The sequence below is a fragment of the Dama dama genome, chromosome 11 (assembly GCF_033118175.1).
Source record: "Dama dama isolate Ldn47 chromosome 11, ASM3311817v1, whole genome shotgun sequence".
Classification (NCBI taxonomy): domain Eukaryota; kingdom Metazoa; phylum Chordata; class Mammalia; order Artiodactyla; family Cervidae; genus Dama; species Dama dama.
Window position 1 is genome coordinate 4017695 of NC_083691.1, and position 15570 is coordinate 4033264.

General features: G+C 47.6%; 1 protein-coding gene across 5 annotated transcripts in view; it reads left to right on the forward strand.

The window, feature by feature from the left end:
- TSC1 (TSC complex subunit 1) overlaps positions 1 to 15570 on the forward strand; it is a 52271-nt gene that overhangs the window by 29483 nt on the left and 7218 nt on the right. For 4 of the 5 annotated variants that reach the window (XR_009694622.1, XM_061154332.1, XM_061154331.1 and 1 more), the window contains exons 9-20: positions 2007 to 2182; positions 3006 to 3118; positions 3456 to 3567; positions 3900 to 4012; positions 5761 to 5830; positions 6235 to 6339; positions 6588 to 7146; positions 8200 to 8243; positions 8852 to 9018; positions 9999 to 10181; positions 11038 to 11148; positions 11937 to 12059. Coding sequence is in view for 4 of the 5 variants with exons in the window: in XM_061154332.1 (XP_061010315.1) it covers positions 2007 to 2182; positions 3006 to 3118; positions 3456 to 3567; positions 3900 to 4012; positions 5761 to 5830; positions 6235 to 6339; positions 6588 to 7146; positions 8200 to 8243; positions 8852 to 9018; positions 9999 to 10181; positions 11038 to 11148; positions 11937 to 12059 (1876 nt within the window). In the remaining variant the exon portion in view is untranslated. Of the gene's footprint in view, positions 1 to 2006; positions 2183 to 3005; positions 3119 to 3455; positions 3568 to 3899; positions 4013 to 5760; positions 5831 to 6234; positions 6340 to 6587; positions 7147 to 8199; positions 8244 to 8851; positions 9019 to 9998; positions 10182 to 11037; positions 11149 to 11936; positions 12060 to 15570 lie in introns of those variants that run through there. The other variant, XM_061154334.1, reaches the window with a different exon arrangement.

Below are 15570 nucleotides of genomic sequence, written 5' to 3' on the forward strand. Positions count from 1 at the left end.
ATGAAAGAAATTTAATCAGTCCAGAAAGTCTAACATCCAATAAAAAGGGGAGGAGAAAACTTTGGTGGGGGAAGAAATTGTGAAAGAAATAATAGAAGAAAATTTCCAATACAAGTACAAATGATACAAGAAAATATAACAAAAGAATTGAAAGACGTCAGTTTCCAGGTTGAAGAGGTTTATGTAGTTCCCAGCACAGTCAGTGGAAAAGAATGTTACCAGCCTCAATATTGTGAAATTTTAGGGGAAAAAACAGTAAGGATCAGAAAACAAAATGAGGTTAGTTTCTGAAACACCTTCAAAATGGAGAGGAAAAAGGTTTTCAACTTAGAATTTTATTCCCAGCCCGATTGCCTATCAAGTATGAGACAGTTTCAGATATGCAGAGACTCAAATTCATTTCCTATGTACCCTTCTTTAGTGAACCATTGAAGCGTGTCCTTCACCAAAATGAGAGTAAAATCAAGGAAGACAGAGTCCAGGAAATGGGGGATCTGACTTAGGGTCTTCGGCAAGGGAAGTCTTGGTATAACTTCTGTAGCGGTGCTAAGAACAACCAGTAGGAGAGGGAGGGCTCTGGCAGGCAGCTCTTTAGGAGAAGGTGAACAGTCTCAGTAGACGGTTTGCATTTTGTTACGTAAAAATTATATTAAGCGTTTTCCCCCAGCTGTTACAGCGAGTTTAGGAAGGATTACTATTAGATACATGGAAGACTGAGGCAAAGAAACAGAAAAATTTAAACTCTAGGAGAAACTGAATTGAACAGAAAGGGAGATATTACAGAATACTGTTTGGCTCAGCTGTGAGTGGTACTGATCTAGTCATTATAATGAATTGTTCAAAATCAGTTTAGAAACAACAAAACAGCGATCTGTTATTTTGAGAGCACTGGGGAGGAGGGAAAGGGATCTGTGGAAGTGACCTAAAAGCTCATTTACCATAAGGATGTTAATAGTTGATGTCTAGAAATTCAGACATCAGAAATTTGATGTCTAGAAGTATGGAGGTAGGGTTACAGTTTAGCTGGAAGCTAAAGCCCAGAAAGTTCCTTCATACTCTCCGTGGTCAGTGTCTTCTCCCACTCCTGGCAATCATGGATCTGCCAAAAGCATGCTTTTTCATGGTGGGGTAATTTTCTGTAGACTCTATGGTTGGACCTTAGGTTGTTTCTTTTCTTCTTCTGTGACAAGCTGTGCAGACTGTTGTTGTCCATCTTGATGTGTGTCTGTTTCCACAGGCTGATTCCTTAGACATGGAACTCTGGATCAGACAGCAGGACTTTGAGACAGTTCTTTAAATATCCTCATGGGCTTTCTCTGGGTTTGAGACTTGCTGATCTGTATTTCTGGTCTGGGGATGGATTAGAATCCTGAGGCTTTGATGGGAGACCTTAAGTCAGCCTCAGCTGCCTGGCAGTTTCCAGGCCCCCCCCGTTCTGTGATGATTTTTGTTCCAAAGGAGAGTCCCCTGCTGACTGCTCTGCATAGTCTGTGTTCTGTTTTGAGGCTATGCCTGGTCTTTTGTTGCTGAAACTTTGGTCTCAGTTTAGTTTCTGCTAATTTGATGTAATCATTTTAAATAGGGTATAGGTTTCTAAGGCTTCCCTGGTGGCTCACTCCACCTGCAGTACTGGAGACCTCCTGCAATGCAGGAGACTGGGGTTCAGTCTCTGGGTTGGAAAGATTCTCTAGAGAAGGAAATGGCAGCCCACTCCAGTATTCTTGCCTGAGAAGTCGCATGGACAGAGGAGCTTGGTGGGTTATAGTCCAAGGGGTCACAAGACCTGGACATAACTTAGCGACTAAATCACCACCACTATAGGTTTGTAAAATGAATGGCTAATTCCTTTTATCGTAGTGCTAATTTGCACTGGGGCTGGGGTGGTTCTGCCTTGTTCTTTGCTGATCATAGTTCAGTGACTGGCATTGAGTCTGCACTCTCAAGTATTTGATGGTTTGATTAAATGGATTATAACTTGCATTTCTTGATTTGATTGTCTTCTACAGGTGGAAGAGATTAGAAACACATGATGTTGTTATAGAATGTGCCAAAATCTCTCTGGACCCTACAGAAGCCTCATATGAAGATGGCTATTCTGTGTCTCACCAAATCTCAGCCCGTTTTCCTCATCGTTCAGCCGATGTCTCTGCCAGCTCTTATGTTGACACACAGAATAGCTATGGTAAAAAGTGACTTTGGTACTTATCTCTTTACAACTTTGTCTCTGGAAAGCATTGTTTATTGTTAACTTTAGTTTCTTTTCCTACAATAAGGCTTAGTTGAGCTCCTAGGAACTGTTTTCCCAAATACTTAAAATTTGAATTTGTCTCCGTTTTCTCCTGATTAACTTCTCCCCTAAGTTTAATTCACAATCTTAGGACCTTGATCTCACCTTGATAGTGTGTCAGCAGACTTGAGATGTGTCCTCAACACTTAGCAAAGAAAATGGTTGGAAGGGTATGACTTGTAGGCTCCTGCTTATAAAGGAAGTGTCTCCTTTTTCAGATGCCTTCAGTGAGGCCCCCTGGGCTGTCACACTGACATGGTTTTGAATGAATCTGGACAATTGGAGTCAATAAAAGTCTAGGCTTATCCACAGGTAGCATCGGCTGAAATTGTCATACAAGTTATGCTTTTTCAAGCTATTCTGAAGCTTAATGAGACATCAAACCTTAGTGAACTTTATTGCTAAAGAGTATTATAAAGTGTTAGTCACTCAGTCATGTCTGACTCTTTGCGACCCCATGGACTATAGCCTGCCAAGCTCCTCTGTCCTTGGGATTTTCCATGCAAGAATACTGGAGTGGGTTGCCATTTCCTTCTCCAAAAGGGTCCTATAAAGAGCCTTTTAAATGCTACTTTATACCCTTGGGCATTAGGAGTCCCCTCAGCCTTTTTAAATGCAGGGAACTGAATGCTATCAAATGGTCTCGAGGACCATAGTTCTGTGTCAGAATGACTGAAGCCCCACACTGACCCCGTGTGTTCTTTCCCTTCCCTTGTAGGGAATGCTACTTCCACTCCCTACTCTACTTCTCGGCTGACGTTAAACGCGCCAGGGCAGCTACCTCAGACTCTGAGTTCCCCGTCGACACGGCTGTTAGCTGAGCCGCCTCAAGTACGCTGCATCTAGTGTGCCTGCTTTCTTCTCTGCTCGCTGCTGAAGCTGGCCTCCGGGGTCAGGGCTCAGCCTGCGGTTGGGAAAATCCCTCACTGCTTGTTTCAGGAGTTAGTTTTAAGGATGCCTCATGTTTGCAGAGAAAGTTAACTGTTGCCACTTGGGTTTCTTTTGGCATCTAGACTTAGAAAATGCAACATGTCTCTTGATAAAGCTTTAGTAAGATTCCTTTTCCCAGTTGAAAGGCTAAATTTAAAATGATCGTCAGTCACGGGCCTGTACCTCGGGAGGCGGTGGTGGTGGTTCGTCGTTGCTGACCTGCCTGTTAACTTCCTAGGCTACTCTTTGGAGCCCATCTGCGGTCTGTGGGATGAGCACTCCTCCAACCTCTCCTGGAAACGTCCCGCCTGATCTGTCACACCCCTACAGCAGAGTCTTTGGTACAACTGGTATGTATGGCTTAGGTGAGGTTTGGCTGATTGGTTTGGGCCTGCCTGTTATGATAAGGAACAGTCTCCTCTAAGATCTAAGAGTTTGAGAGCCTCTTGCAGTAGGAAACCTAGTTTTGGTGCTTAATACAAATGCCTGGAACTTTCAGAAGTTAAAAGTGAGCCTAAGGAAAAAAAAAAAAAGACAGACTGATATAGATTCTCCAGAAAGTGAAGTGTAGCAGCTTTCTTTGCAGTACTAGTTAGTCTGGGAAAGAAAAAAAGTGGCAGTTTTCCTAGTCTTTAAACTGACAGTGTGTTTGTGTGTGTGTTCTGCTCTTGTCTTGGGGCAGGTGGGAAAGGAACTCCTCTGGGAACCCCTGCAACCTCTCCTCCTCCAGCCCCACCCTGCCATTCGGACGACTACGTGCACCTTTCACTCCCGCAGGCCACGGCCCCCAAGAAGGTTTGCTGGGCTCGTCTGCTGTTCCCTCACCCACGCACACAGACTTGCTTCTAGCCTCACTTTGGGAAACCTTTTATGCCAGTTAGAAGTCTGACCTAAAATGTAATGGGTTTGAATCAGATCAACTGAAAATAGACCAATCAGCAGCTCTCATAGAATGTGGTCTGCTGACCCTGAGGGTCCCCAGACCTTCTAAGAGACTCTGCCAGGGCAAATCTACTTTCACAGTTACTCATGTGGTTATTCGCCCCTTTTTTCTGCATTGGCATTTATACTCATGACATAGAAACAGTGATGGGTAAGATGGCTGGCCCCTTGGCACAAAATTGAATTCTTCTAGTGGCATTGCATTCTTCTTCCTTGATGTGTTCTTTCAGTTTAGCAGAAGAAAAGAAGCAACAACCCCCTCCCAAAAAAAAGTGCCAACATTGAGTATTCTGTAGAAAGAACCCACGTGTTTAATGTTGTTTGTGATAAAACAGGAAGTAGACAAAAAGCAGTTTGAGTGCATACCAACCTGTGGTGGTTTCCATGAGCGCTTGTGACATTATTGGAGTTGAGAGCTGAACTGGTTGCTCTCTTATGGAGCAGCAGTCTTATTTGAAAGAATATCTGGCGACAAACCATGGTTACTCAGACTTGAGTATTTGGCAGGCAGTTAGCTTCTTAGATGACAAACGGGGTCTGTCACTTGAAGATAAACAACTGACGGTCTTTGTTGCACAATTAGAATATTAAAAAACTGGTATCTGCCACCAAGTGCTTGATAGTGCCCCTGAGTCTTTCATGACGAGATTGAAAAGTCTTGGGAAACTTGGTTGATAGTTTTGAGTTTTTGATATCATGTAATGAAATGTTTCAACACTTAGAAGATATGCACAGCTTGGTGAGCCAGGGTTCTGCCTGCCTTGTGTGCGATGTTAAAGACCCACATGTAGGTAATAACCTTTGGGGGCCAAGGGAGACCAGTGGATCTTACTTAACACAGTGTGAAGAGTGAATTGCCATGGCTTCAGGTTCTGCTCCATGACTAACCTTGAAGACGAAATACTGTTGTCAAGTTTTGGAGTAATATCAAAGATGGTTTTCTGCAATTATCTAAAATATCTTTCTGCTTTTTATAACTGCTTATCCGTGGGGGCCTAGAGTTTTCTTCCTACGCTTTAGCCAGAATAACATGTAACGCAGCAGGGCAGAGGCAGCCATAAGAACCCAGCCTCCTTCCATTAAGCTAGATATGAAAGAGATTGCAGAAGTGTGAAACCACTAGACCCTTCTCACTGAACTTATCTTTGTTTTGGGAAATATGGTTTTCGTAGAAATATGTCATTTATGTTTACATGTGTTGGGTTGGGTATTTTTCTGGCTATGCTGCACAGCTTGTGGGATCCTAGTTCCCCGACCAGGGATTGAACCCACCTCCTCAGCAGTGAAAGCACAGAGTCCTCACGATGAACCCCCAGGGAATTCCTGGGTTTGTTAAGTGAATTAATGTTTTTAAAATTCTGTTTTAGTTTCTAGCATGGTAATTTTCAATAGATTTAGCCACATAAACAAAATCCTTGAGATTCTTAGTCATTTTTAAGAACAGAAGGGTGTCCTGACACCAGTTTGAGAACTACTGGGCTAAACTTTAAACTCCTTTATAATATACTAAAATTTGAGGAGTTTAGGATATTTCTCTAGCATTAGAGACCATGCACACAATTTTCTGCCTTGTGATATATAAATGGGACCTGTCTTTTCAGGAAGAGAGAACAGATTCTGCAAGGCCCTGTCTACACAGACAACCCCATCTTCCGAATGACAGAGGATTAGGTAAGGCCTCTGGACCTTGCTTGACTCTTGATGGGTTGGGTTATAGTATGGAAACAGGGAAATTCCAGAGCACCACGAAACACAGAGATAATGAAACATGTAATTAATTCTAAAAGCCAACCTCATAATAGCATCCCGTAAAAGCTGCTAAGTATTTGTGTCTTGAACTGATCAAACCATGGCTTTAGCTGTTCTCTGCAATGTTAAGAAAGAACGGAGAGTTTTGTCTCCTGTGGTACTTTGAGTTGGATCACTGTAACCTTCTGGCTCTGGGAGCTCCAGAAGAGAGCCGTCTCGCCGCCGTCTTCAGCGGGAGAGTCAGGGCGGGCCGGTTCTGTCACAGTGTGCGTGGTTCTCACGGCGGGGCGTCTCCAGCCTGTTTGACTGTCCTGTTTTCTCTTTAGACGAGCTGCACGGAGGCAAGGGATCTGTCACTCTCAGTGACCTTCCAGGGTTTTTAGGAGACCTGGCTTCTGAAGAAGACAGTATTGAGAAGGATAAAGAAGAAGGTAATGTGTGCAGGGTTCTGGGCTTGTGTGAGATGCTGCACGTTGATAATACCCTCATTCTGCCTGAAAACCGGGACTTAGTGTCAACATGCACAAGAGTGCCTGCTTTTTCTTCCTTTGGGGGAGGGAGATGGGAGTTTTGTTCTGAGCCCTGGCCTGGTCCCTCTGGGTGGCACAGGGCAGCACATAGCCCCACACTGCCCGGCCTGACCCGGATGCGCCGTCTCTTCCCTCCTCCCTCCTTGCAGCGGCCATATCTAAAGAGCTGTCTGAGATCACGACGGCCGATGCTGAGCCCCTGGTTCCTCGAGGAGGCTTCGACTCGCCCTTCTACCGGGACAGTCTGCCAGGCTGCCCGCGGAAGACCCTCTCAGCCTCCTCCAGCACTCAGGGCACCAGTGCAAACCCTGAGCCTTTAAACTCCTCCCTGGACAAGCCGGGGCCTGACACACCAAAGCAAGCCTTCACGCCCATAGACCTGCCCTGCGGAGGCACCGGGGAGAGCCCTGCCGGGAATAGGGAGCGCCAGGCCTCCCTGGAGGCCAGCATCCTCACCCCCAGCCCCTGTAAAATTCCACCTCAGAGGGGAGTGGGGTTTGGCAGTGGGCAGCCTCCCCCGTACGATCATCTTTTTGAGGTGGCATTGCCAAAGACTGCCCATCATTTTGTCAGCAAGAAGACGGAGGAGCTGCTGAAGAAGGCAAAGGGAGGCACAGAAGAGGACGTCCCGCCCTCCGCCTCCCCCGTGGAGGTGCTGGACAGGCTGGTACAGCAGGGGGCCGACGTGCACAGCAAGGAGCTCAGCAGGTGAGGCCCGGGCGCGGGCTTGGTCTCTGCACTTGCCACTCGGTTAGGAACTGCAGGAAGCAGGTGGTTGGAGGCAGGAGTTCCTCTTGGTGTGCTCACCAGAGGCAGCTGGTTCTCCGTTTTGTCGGGCGTCCTTCTAGCTTGTTGCCTTTTTATACCTACGAACGTGCGTGTCCTCTGTGCATGTTACCCTCAGGTTATTCGTTAGATAACGGGCCAGTGAGAAATGAGTCTTCCCTGCATAGACCCTCCTGTGCTGTGAGCAAGCGTAAATGCTTTCACGTCTGCTCTCCGACATTTGAGGATAAGCCTATGGTATTAAAATAATACAGAAATACTGGTCACGAAGTCACCTTCTCCAGCTACAGATTTGTTGTTGTTCTGTTTTGGTACCGTAGCCCGTTAGATGGAAAATAAAATCAACATTTCAGTGCAAGGTCAAGGTGGCCTGTCCCCACTTCCTGCTCACACACATGGGTTAAGAACCCTTCTGAACGGCTGTTTTCAGCCCTTCTTTTACTATGGTTTTCAAAGGTGACCTAGGAAGGGATAAGAGAGTCACTATCCATAGTAATGTCGTTCCTAAACAGGCTCTTAGGGGGTGAGGGCTTTCATTTTTCTTCTGCCGATTAACCCAAGTGGAATTTGACAGATAACTGTCCTGTTTAAGGTCTTGCTTGAATGAAGTCTAGTGTAGTAGACTCAGGTAAATCATCTGCTGTGTCCTTAACCTGGAGGACAGTAGCTTCTCAGCAGAGAGCCTGTGTATGGCAGCAGGGAGGGTTGAAAACAGCGCCCAGTGTGTTTGATCTCTCGTTGCCGTGAAGAGCCGCCCAGCATACACAGGGTGCAGTGTGAGGAACACTCTGAGTTAGGGGTCTTTCCATTCTGGAGACGTGGTCATGCTTACTGGGGGCTCTGACCCCCTCTGTCTCGGGTGGACTTCAAGTTTGAAACTGTCTCATGCCTCTGGCTTGTGACCACAGAGAAGTGATCTGCCTAGTTTTTCTAGCTGAGATCGGTAACTTTGTTACTTGGCAACTTTCTTCCTAGGTTGTCTTTACCCAGCAAGTCTGTCGACTGGACCCACTTCGGAGGTAAAGTTGTTACTTCAGCTCCAAATCCAGCGGGCAGGGATCCTGCCTGCTGGTGGCCCTTTCTGTCCTTGAAGGAGGTGCCCCTTCCCCTGGGCTCCAGCTGGGTTATCTGCTTGGCTACATAGTAGCTCACGTGTTGCAAAGTCAGCATTTCCTATTTTTGAAACGTGGCAAGGAGCCCAGTGCTTGAGAGCAGAAGCGCAGGAAGGCAGTCGTCTCACGCCAGGCTTCTTCCTAGAAAAGATCCAGGTGAAGGGAGGGGTAGTAGGAAGATACCCGTGAAGCATGGAAAAGAGTCTTGAGTAAACACACACATAATCATATTCCAGATTATGGGAGATTATCATCTCCCATAGGTGGGGAGATACACAGGGCTCTCAGGCATCCTGCCTCATGCCCCTCCCTCTGCGTTCCTTTCAGAGGGAGATAGGTAGTAAGCACTGCCCACCCCCAGCCCCCGCAGCCCCCAGCGACTGACTGGGAGCCAGGTGGTCATTGGCAAAGCGAGTGACTTCTTCCTTCAAGAATTGCGTTAAGCTCTGGGCGGGGCCTTGACTGAACAACATGTAAAAGGCATCTCTGCCATCCTCCCTCTGCTTTAAAATCAGGCTCTCCTCCCTCAGATGAGATCCGCACCCTCCGTAACCAGTTGCTTTTACTGCACAACCAGTTACTCTACGAGCGTTTCAAGCGGCAGCAGCACGCGCTGCGCAACAGGCGGCTCCTGCGCAAGGTGATCCGGGCCGCGGCTCTGGAGGAGCACAACGCTGCCATGGTGAGCCCCGTGGGGCGGGGCGGGGGGCGGGCTCTCCGTCTGGCCCCGCCCACCGGCGTCTGGGGGTCAGCCCGTGAAGGGTTGCATCCCCGCATTCCCTTGCAGCTCTTGGCACCGGTGGGGACAAGTGATTTTTGGTGTTTGTTGGTTTGTAATCGGCGGTAATGATAGTAGAGGCGAAAGGTGATTTTGTTTCTCCAGATGTAAAACTAGCTCTCCAGACGCAACTCTCATGACAAAAACTCGTGGGGGGTGGCGGGAAGCGTTGTGAAGCCAGGCAGAGCTGGACATGACCTTGGCTCCCCGCCCAGTTACCTTAGGAAAGTAATGGAGCCTCTGGAGGCCCCTGTCACCCGTTAGGGAAAATGAGAGGAGTGATAGCGACATCTCTGCCTTAACTGGGGATGCAGAGAACACCGGCCCAGTGCAGGGCAGGGTGGGAAGCAGTGTCTGTCGCCTTAGTGACCTTGGCCAGCACCGCTGCTCACCTCAGCACTGGTGGCTGTGTGCTGAGTTGCTTCAGTGGTGTCTGACTCCTTGCAACCCTAGGGACTGTAGCCCAGCAGGCTCCTCTGTCCACAGGAGTGGGTTGCCATGCCCTCCTCCAGGGCATCTTCCCAAACCAGGGATCAAACCTGCGTCTCTTACATCTCCTGCTTTGGCAGGTGGGTTCTTTAGTTCTGATGCCACCTGAGAAGTCCAGTGCTGGCGGTTAGGACTTCTCAAAGTATTGGGAGCAGGCTGATGGCTGAGAAAAGTTCTTTAAGCCACTTCTGATCCACTTGCTAATGTGCAATTTGGAAACCCTTGACCAAAAGCCAAGTTAGACAGCAGTGAGCTGGCAGGTTCCTGGTCTGCGGTTACAGCCTCAGGTTAGCTCGTGACTGTTCAGATGAAATGTCTGCAGTGTGCGTTGAACTTGAGCATCACTGCCCAGGCTGGAAGGCGGCTAAAATGATGGCATCTTTGGTGTCTGCTAGAAAGACCAGTTGAAGTTGCAAGAGAAAGACATCCAGATATGGAAGATTAGTCTGCAGAAAGAACAAGCCAGGTACAGTCAGCTTCAGGAGCAGCGAGACACGGTGGTCACCCAGCTGCATAGCCAGATCAGACAGCTTCAGCATGACCGGGAGGAGTTCTACAACCAGAGCCAGGAGCTACAGGTACGAACTACAGAGGCGGCCGAAGAGGGCGTGAAAGCCCCGGCTCATCTCTGAAGTCACAGCAGCTGGATTTTGTGTCGGGTGCTCTTTAAGGGCAGAGGGTCCCTGGGTTTCTGAGGTCACAGTTCTTTTAGCATTTCAGTAATTTTTTCCTGGTGCTCCACAGCTGAAACAAACACCTGAAAGTTCTGCTTCTTAAGGAGATCCAAACAATTTGGGCTTGGGGTCCTAGCAATTTGAAGAAAAAAAAAATTGAAAATAATACACATGCATTTTTTTTTTCAGTTTTCAATTTTATTTTTGAATAACCACAGCTACTTCCGAATGCTGAGTGTACTCTCTGCGCTGCGGAGAGTCTCAGACCTTGGAATCATGAGACACTGACGCCCTCCATTCCTGTTTCTCGTTGCTTTCCTCACGGTGATGTTTATCAGCAACCACCTAAAAGCACACACAAGAGCTGGCACTCAGGCCCCGAGCTGCCTCCAGCTAGTAGTTCACATCATTACCAACAGATGTCGCTGTGTCTCCCTCAAAATTTACAACAAGCCCCCTCAGCGCCCCTGTGAGCCTGCTGTGTAGCCCTGGGGCTCTTCGGCGCACAGTTTGGGAACTGCAGACTTAAGGTGGTTTTGTTTTTGTTTTTTTTCCTTTTTTCCTTTTGTTAATCACTGAGAAACTGTAACTGCCTCTTTTAAAACTAAGAAGTTAGGTTTAAGTGTGATGGCCCAGGAATAGTAGAGCAGTAAGGCCTGAGGCTTTCCCAGCTCTCCGTGGACTGTGGGCTGAGGGCTGGGCGCCCCGTGGCCCGACCTGCCACCGCTCCGCATGACCCCCTGGCCCGTGTCTCTGGCAGACGAAGCTTGAGGACTGCAGGAACATGATCGCGGAGCTGCGCGTGGAGCTGAAGAAGGCCAACAGCAGGGTGTGCCACACCGAGCTGCTGCTCAGCCAGGTGTCCCAGAAGGTGAGGGTCGCTCCGCCCCCAGAGGGTGTGGGCAGTGTCTGCAGACATTTGTGGTTGACATCTCTGATGCTGCTGACATGGAGCAGGCAGGCAGGGTACCCCTAAATGTCAGACGGTGTGCGGACAGCCCTGCAGCAGGGAGCCGCCCAGCCTGAGCTCCAGGAACTCCTTCTCAATGCTTGTTCACATAAACGGGAAGAATTCATTCAGCTTTTTGTCTTTTTTTTTTTTTTTTTCATTTTTTTTTTTTTTTCATTCAGTTTTTTGATCCACGATCTTTTCCTCTCTGGGAGTCATCGCACTCTCTATAAATTGCTTATTCAGGAACCAGTGGGGGGGACTTCCTTCCAGTCCACTGGTTAAGACTCTGCGCTTCCACTGCAGGGGGCAGGGGTTCAACCCCTGGTCAGGGAACTAAGATCCTGAATGCTGGGCATTGTGGCCAAAAAATAAAAATAAGTTAGAAAAAGAACTGGTGGGTTTTCCCTGAAACTTTATTGCCCTGAGCCTAACATCCCTGCTGTGGGGTTGTATACATACCCATCTCCTGTAGGTGTCCTGTAGGTGGCCAGTTTTGACATGGAGCATTTGCACTTCTTCCCCTTTGCAGACGGACAGTTTTGAAGTGCATTTCTGTCCATCTTTGTTGCCCTTGGCCATCCCCACTGGCCATTGTGCTGTATACAGTGCGCCAGCCCTGAATAGCCAGCTGCTTCCCTGCTTCCTGCCCCTTTGCTGGCTTTGTGTCCTCAGCTCTTTCCCTTTGCTTGTTTCTTTGTTTTGGTTAGCTCTCAAATAGTGAGTCGGTCCAACAGCAGATGGAGTTCTTGAACAGGCAACTGTTGGTTCTTGGGGAAGTCAACGAGCTGTATTTGGAACAGCTGCAGAACAAGCATTCAGACACCACCAAGGTAAGTGGGTTCGGGAGCCACACCCTGCCTGGGATGCTCTTACCACCCAGGCCATGTGTCTGTGGTGCAGGCTAGAGAACGGCTTATGAGCAATTTCCTACAAAGTGTCTGGCAGCCCTAGGGTTGTTTCCACCTCTCCCTGGCCTGGCAACACAGGCTCCTTTCAGCTGTCACATGAGCTTGTTTCCCCTAGTGGGCCGCTTCAAAATTAAGTCAGGCACAGGTAAAAGCACCTGATGATAATTGGGACAGAGTAGGTGATGAAACTGTGTTCCTTCTCTTACCTGTGCTCTCTTGAAACAGAGAGAGAGAGACAATGAAATAGCTTGGGGAAGCCAGTTCTGTTTAGTGTAGCGCTCTCAGGGATGTGGGTTTATACTGCTATACTTACTTTTCTCTCCTTCATGATGCTGAATTTAATTTCAGCAGATGGTGGTTCAGTCCTGGCAACCAGGCCAGCATCGGGATGATCTCCCATTAATTCGGGCCTCACCAGTGGTGTCGAGGCAGAAGTTTGATGTCACTCTATAGCTAGCCTAGGGTAACATCAGTGAGTGAGTTGGGATGGAATTTCAGGAGTGAATGCTTAGATGCTTTCTGTTAGTAACTTCTCCATCACACAGAGGCATTCTCTGGGGTTTCTTGGGCTTGTGTTTGTAAACCTTTTTTTTTTTTTTTTTTGCCAAATAAAGGGAGTAGTCTTAGAAACCAGAGAGATGTAATTTTCGTAGGAGTTACTCCTTATTTCTCAGCTTCTCTCAACTCAGATTCAGACTCGCTTAAATGTTAAATGTGTAAGTGTCTCTAGAAACCAGCTCTCACTTATTTTGAAAGTATAATGGCCTTGAAGGAAGAAAGAAGGGGAAACAGGCCTGAGGGACTAGAGGACATCTGATAAAGCTGACTTAAATGCACTAATATCTCCTGAGGGAAGTGTGGCTGGGTTGGCCTCTGCGGTGCTGTCTTCCAATTGGAACACTTAAACTCTTGGGACCTCGAGTAGGCCCCCTGACCTCAGTTCATAAAAGGAGCATGGTGACACTGAGTTGTAACAAAAAAGACTTCATTGGCTTAACTGTAAAGAGTGTCATTGTTTAGCTTGACAAGAAGTCCGAAGCAGGTGAGTTCCAGGTTGGTAGGGTCAGTTGTTGAGGGACAGCATCAAGGAGCCCGGTTCTTTCTGCTCTTTTGCACCACGCAACCTTATCCTGTCGACCTGTGCTCCTGGTTGCAAGATGTGTGCCCCAGTTAATACTGTCACAGGTAGATGTCATGATGTCCCAAGGAAGAGGAGAACATCACTGCCTGCAGGTCTCTCATCCAGGAAACTGGTCCCACCCAACCTCCCACCCTTCTTACTGGCCAAGGTCATGTTCTGTGTCCAATAATGCTCAGAATTCACCAAGCCGGGCTTCAGTAGTATGTGAACTGAAAACTTCCAGATGTTCAAGCTGGATTTAGAAATGGCAGAAAATCCATAGATCAAATTGCCAACATTTGTTGGATCATAAAAAAAGCAAGAGAATTCCAAAAGACATCTGCTACATTGACTACGCTGAAGCCTTTGACTGTGTGGATCACAACAAACTGCAAAATTCTTAGATGGGAATACCAGACTACCTTAGCTGCCTCCTGAGAAATCTGTATGCAGGTCAAGAAGCAACAGTTAGAAGCAGACATGGAACAACAGACTGGTTCCAAATTGAGAAAGGGAGTACGTAAAGGCTGTACATTGTCACCCTGCTTATTTAACTTATGTGCAGAGTATGTCAGGCAGAATAGCGGACTGGATGAAGCACAAGCTGGAATCAAGATAACAGGGAGAAATATCAGTAACCTCAGATATGCAGATGACTCCACCCTTATGGCTGAAAGCGAAGAGGAATTAAAGAGCCTCTTGATGAAGGTGAAAGAGGAGAGTGAAAAAGCTGGCTTAAAATTTACATTCAAAAAACTTAAGATCATCGCATCCCATCCCATCATGACTTCATGGCAAATAGATGGAGAAACAGTGACAGACTTTATTTCTTGGGCTCTAAATCACTGCAGATGATGACTGCAGCCATGAAATTAAAAGACACTTGCTCCCTGGAAGAAAAGCTATGACAAACATGGCATATTAAAAAGCAGAGACATTACCTTGCTGAGGTCCGTCTAGTCAAAGCTATGGATTTTCCAGTACTCACGTATGGATGTGAGAGTTGGACCATAAAGCTGAGTGATGAAGAGTTGATGCTTTTGAACTGCAGTGTTGGAGAAGATTCTTGAGAGTCCCTTAGACAGCAAGGAGATTAAACAGGTCAGTCCTAAAGGAAATCAGTCCTTAATGTTCATTGGAAGGGCTGATGCTGAAGCTGAAGTTCCTATACTTTGGTCACCTGATGCGAAGAACTGACTCATTGAAAAAGACCCTGATGCTGGGAAAGACTGAAGGCAGGAGGAGAAGGGGATGACAGAGGAGGAGAAGGTTGGATGGCATCACTGACCTGATGGACATGAGTTTGGGTAAACTCCGGGAGTTGGTGATGGACAGGGAGGCCTGGCATGCTGTGGTTCATGGGGTCACACAGAGTCAGACATGATTGAGCGACTAACTGAACTGAATGTTGTGCGTGCATCCCTAGTCAGCTATTGCCTTGAACTCACCTCTTGGCCTGGAGATGGGCCTCCTTTTGTTTAGTCAAGTTGAGGAGGAGGAGTGGGTATCCAGCCTCAGGTGGGGAGTGGCTGGTAAGTATTGGCTGTAGCCCCTCTTACATGGCTGTGAGGGTTAGTGCTGATGCATGGATGTTTCAAGTTCATCCCTCGGAGGCTCCATAAGTAACTGCTGTCTTTTTTGACAGGTTCAGTTTGTTCGCTTGTTGTTTAGTTACCCAGTCGTGTCCAACTCTTTGTGAGCCCATGGACTGTAGCCCGCCAGGCTCCTCTGTCCATGAAATTTCCCAGGCAAGAATACTGGAGTGGGTTGCCATTTCCTTCTCCAGGGGATCTTCCCCACCCATTGAGGGATCAAACCTGCGTCTCCTGCATAGGCAGGCAGGTTCTTTACTGCTGAGCTAGTTTGCTCACTAGCCTGCGCTGAAGTCTGGAGCCGTTTGACCGTAACTGGAATGGCCACAGTATCCAGTCCCAGTCCTGAGCTTAACTCCATCCCCTTCTGACCGAGGAGGCGTTAAACTTGCTGGTCATCTTCAAGGCAAAAGTGCCTTCCCGGATGCTCATCTCCTTGCTCCTTTAAAAAAAAACCAATGTAAATTTCATGTTAAGCTTATCTTACCACAATTTAAAAAAAACAACACACCACATAAATGCAGCACATGCTTGTTAGAGAAGTGTCCTTTCCACCTCTTTTTCCAAGTGCCAGTGTACCCTTGCTGCTGCCATCAGTCAGTAGGCAGGCTGTCTTCCTGGCACGATTGACAGGCCTCACATGCGTGTTTGGTCTGCAGATGCTGCCTTGCCCGAGCAAATCTGGTCATTCACCTTGCGTCACTAGCTTGATCTCAGCCGG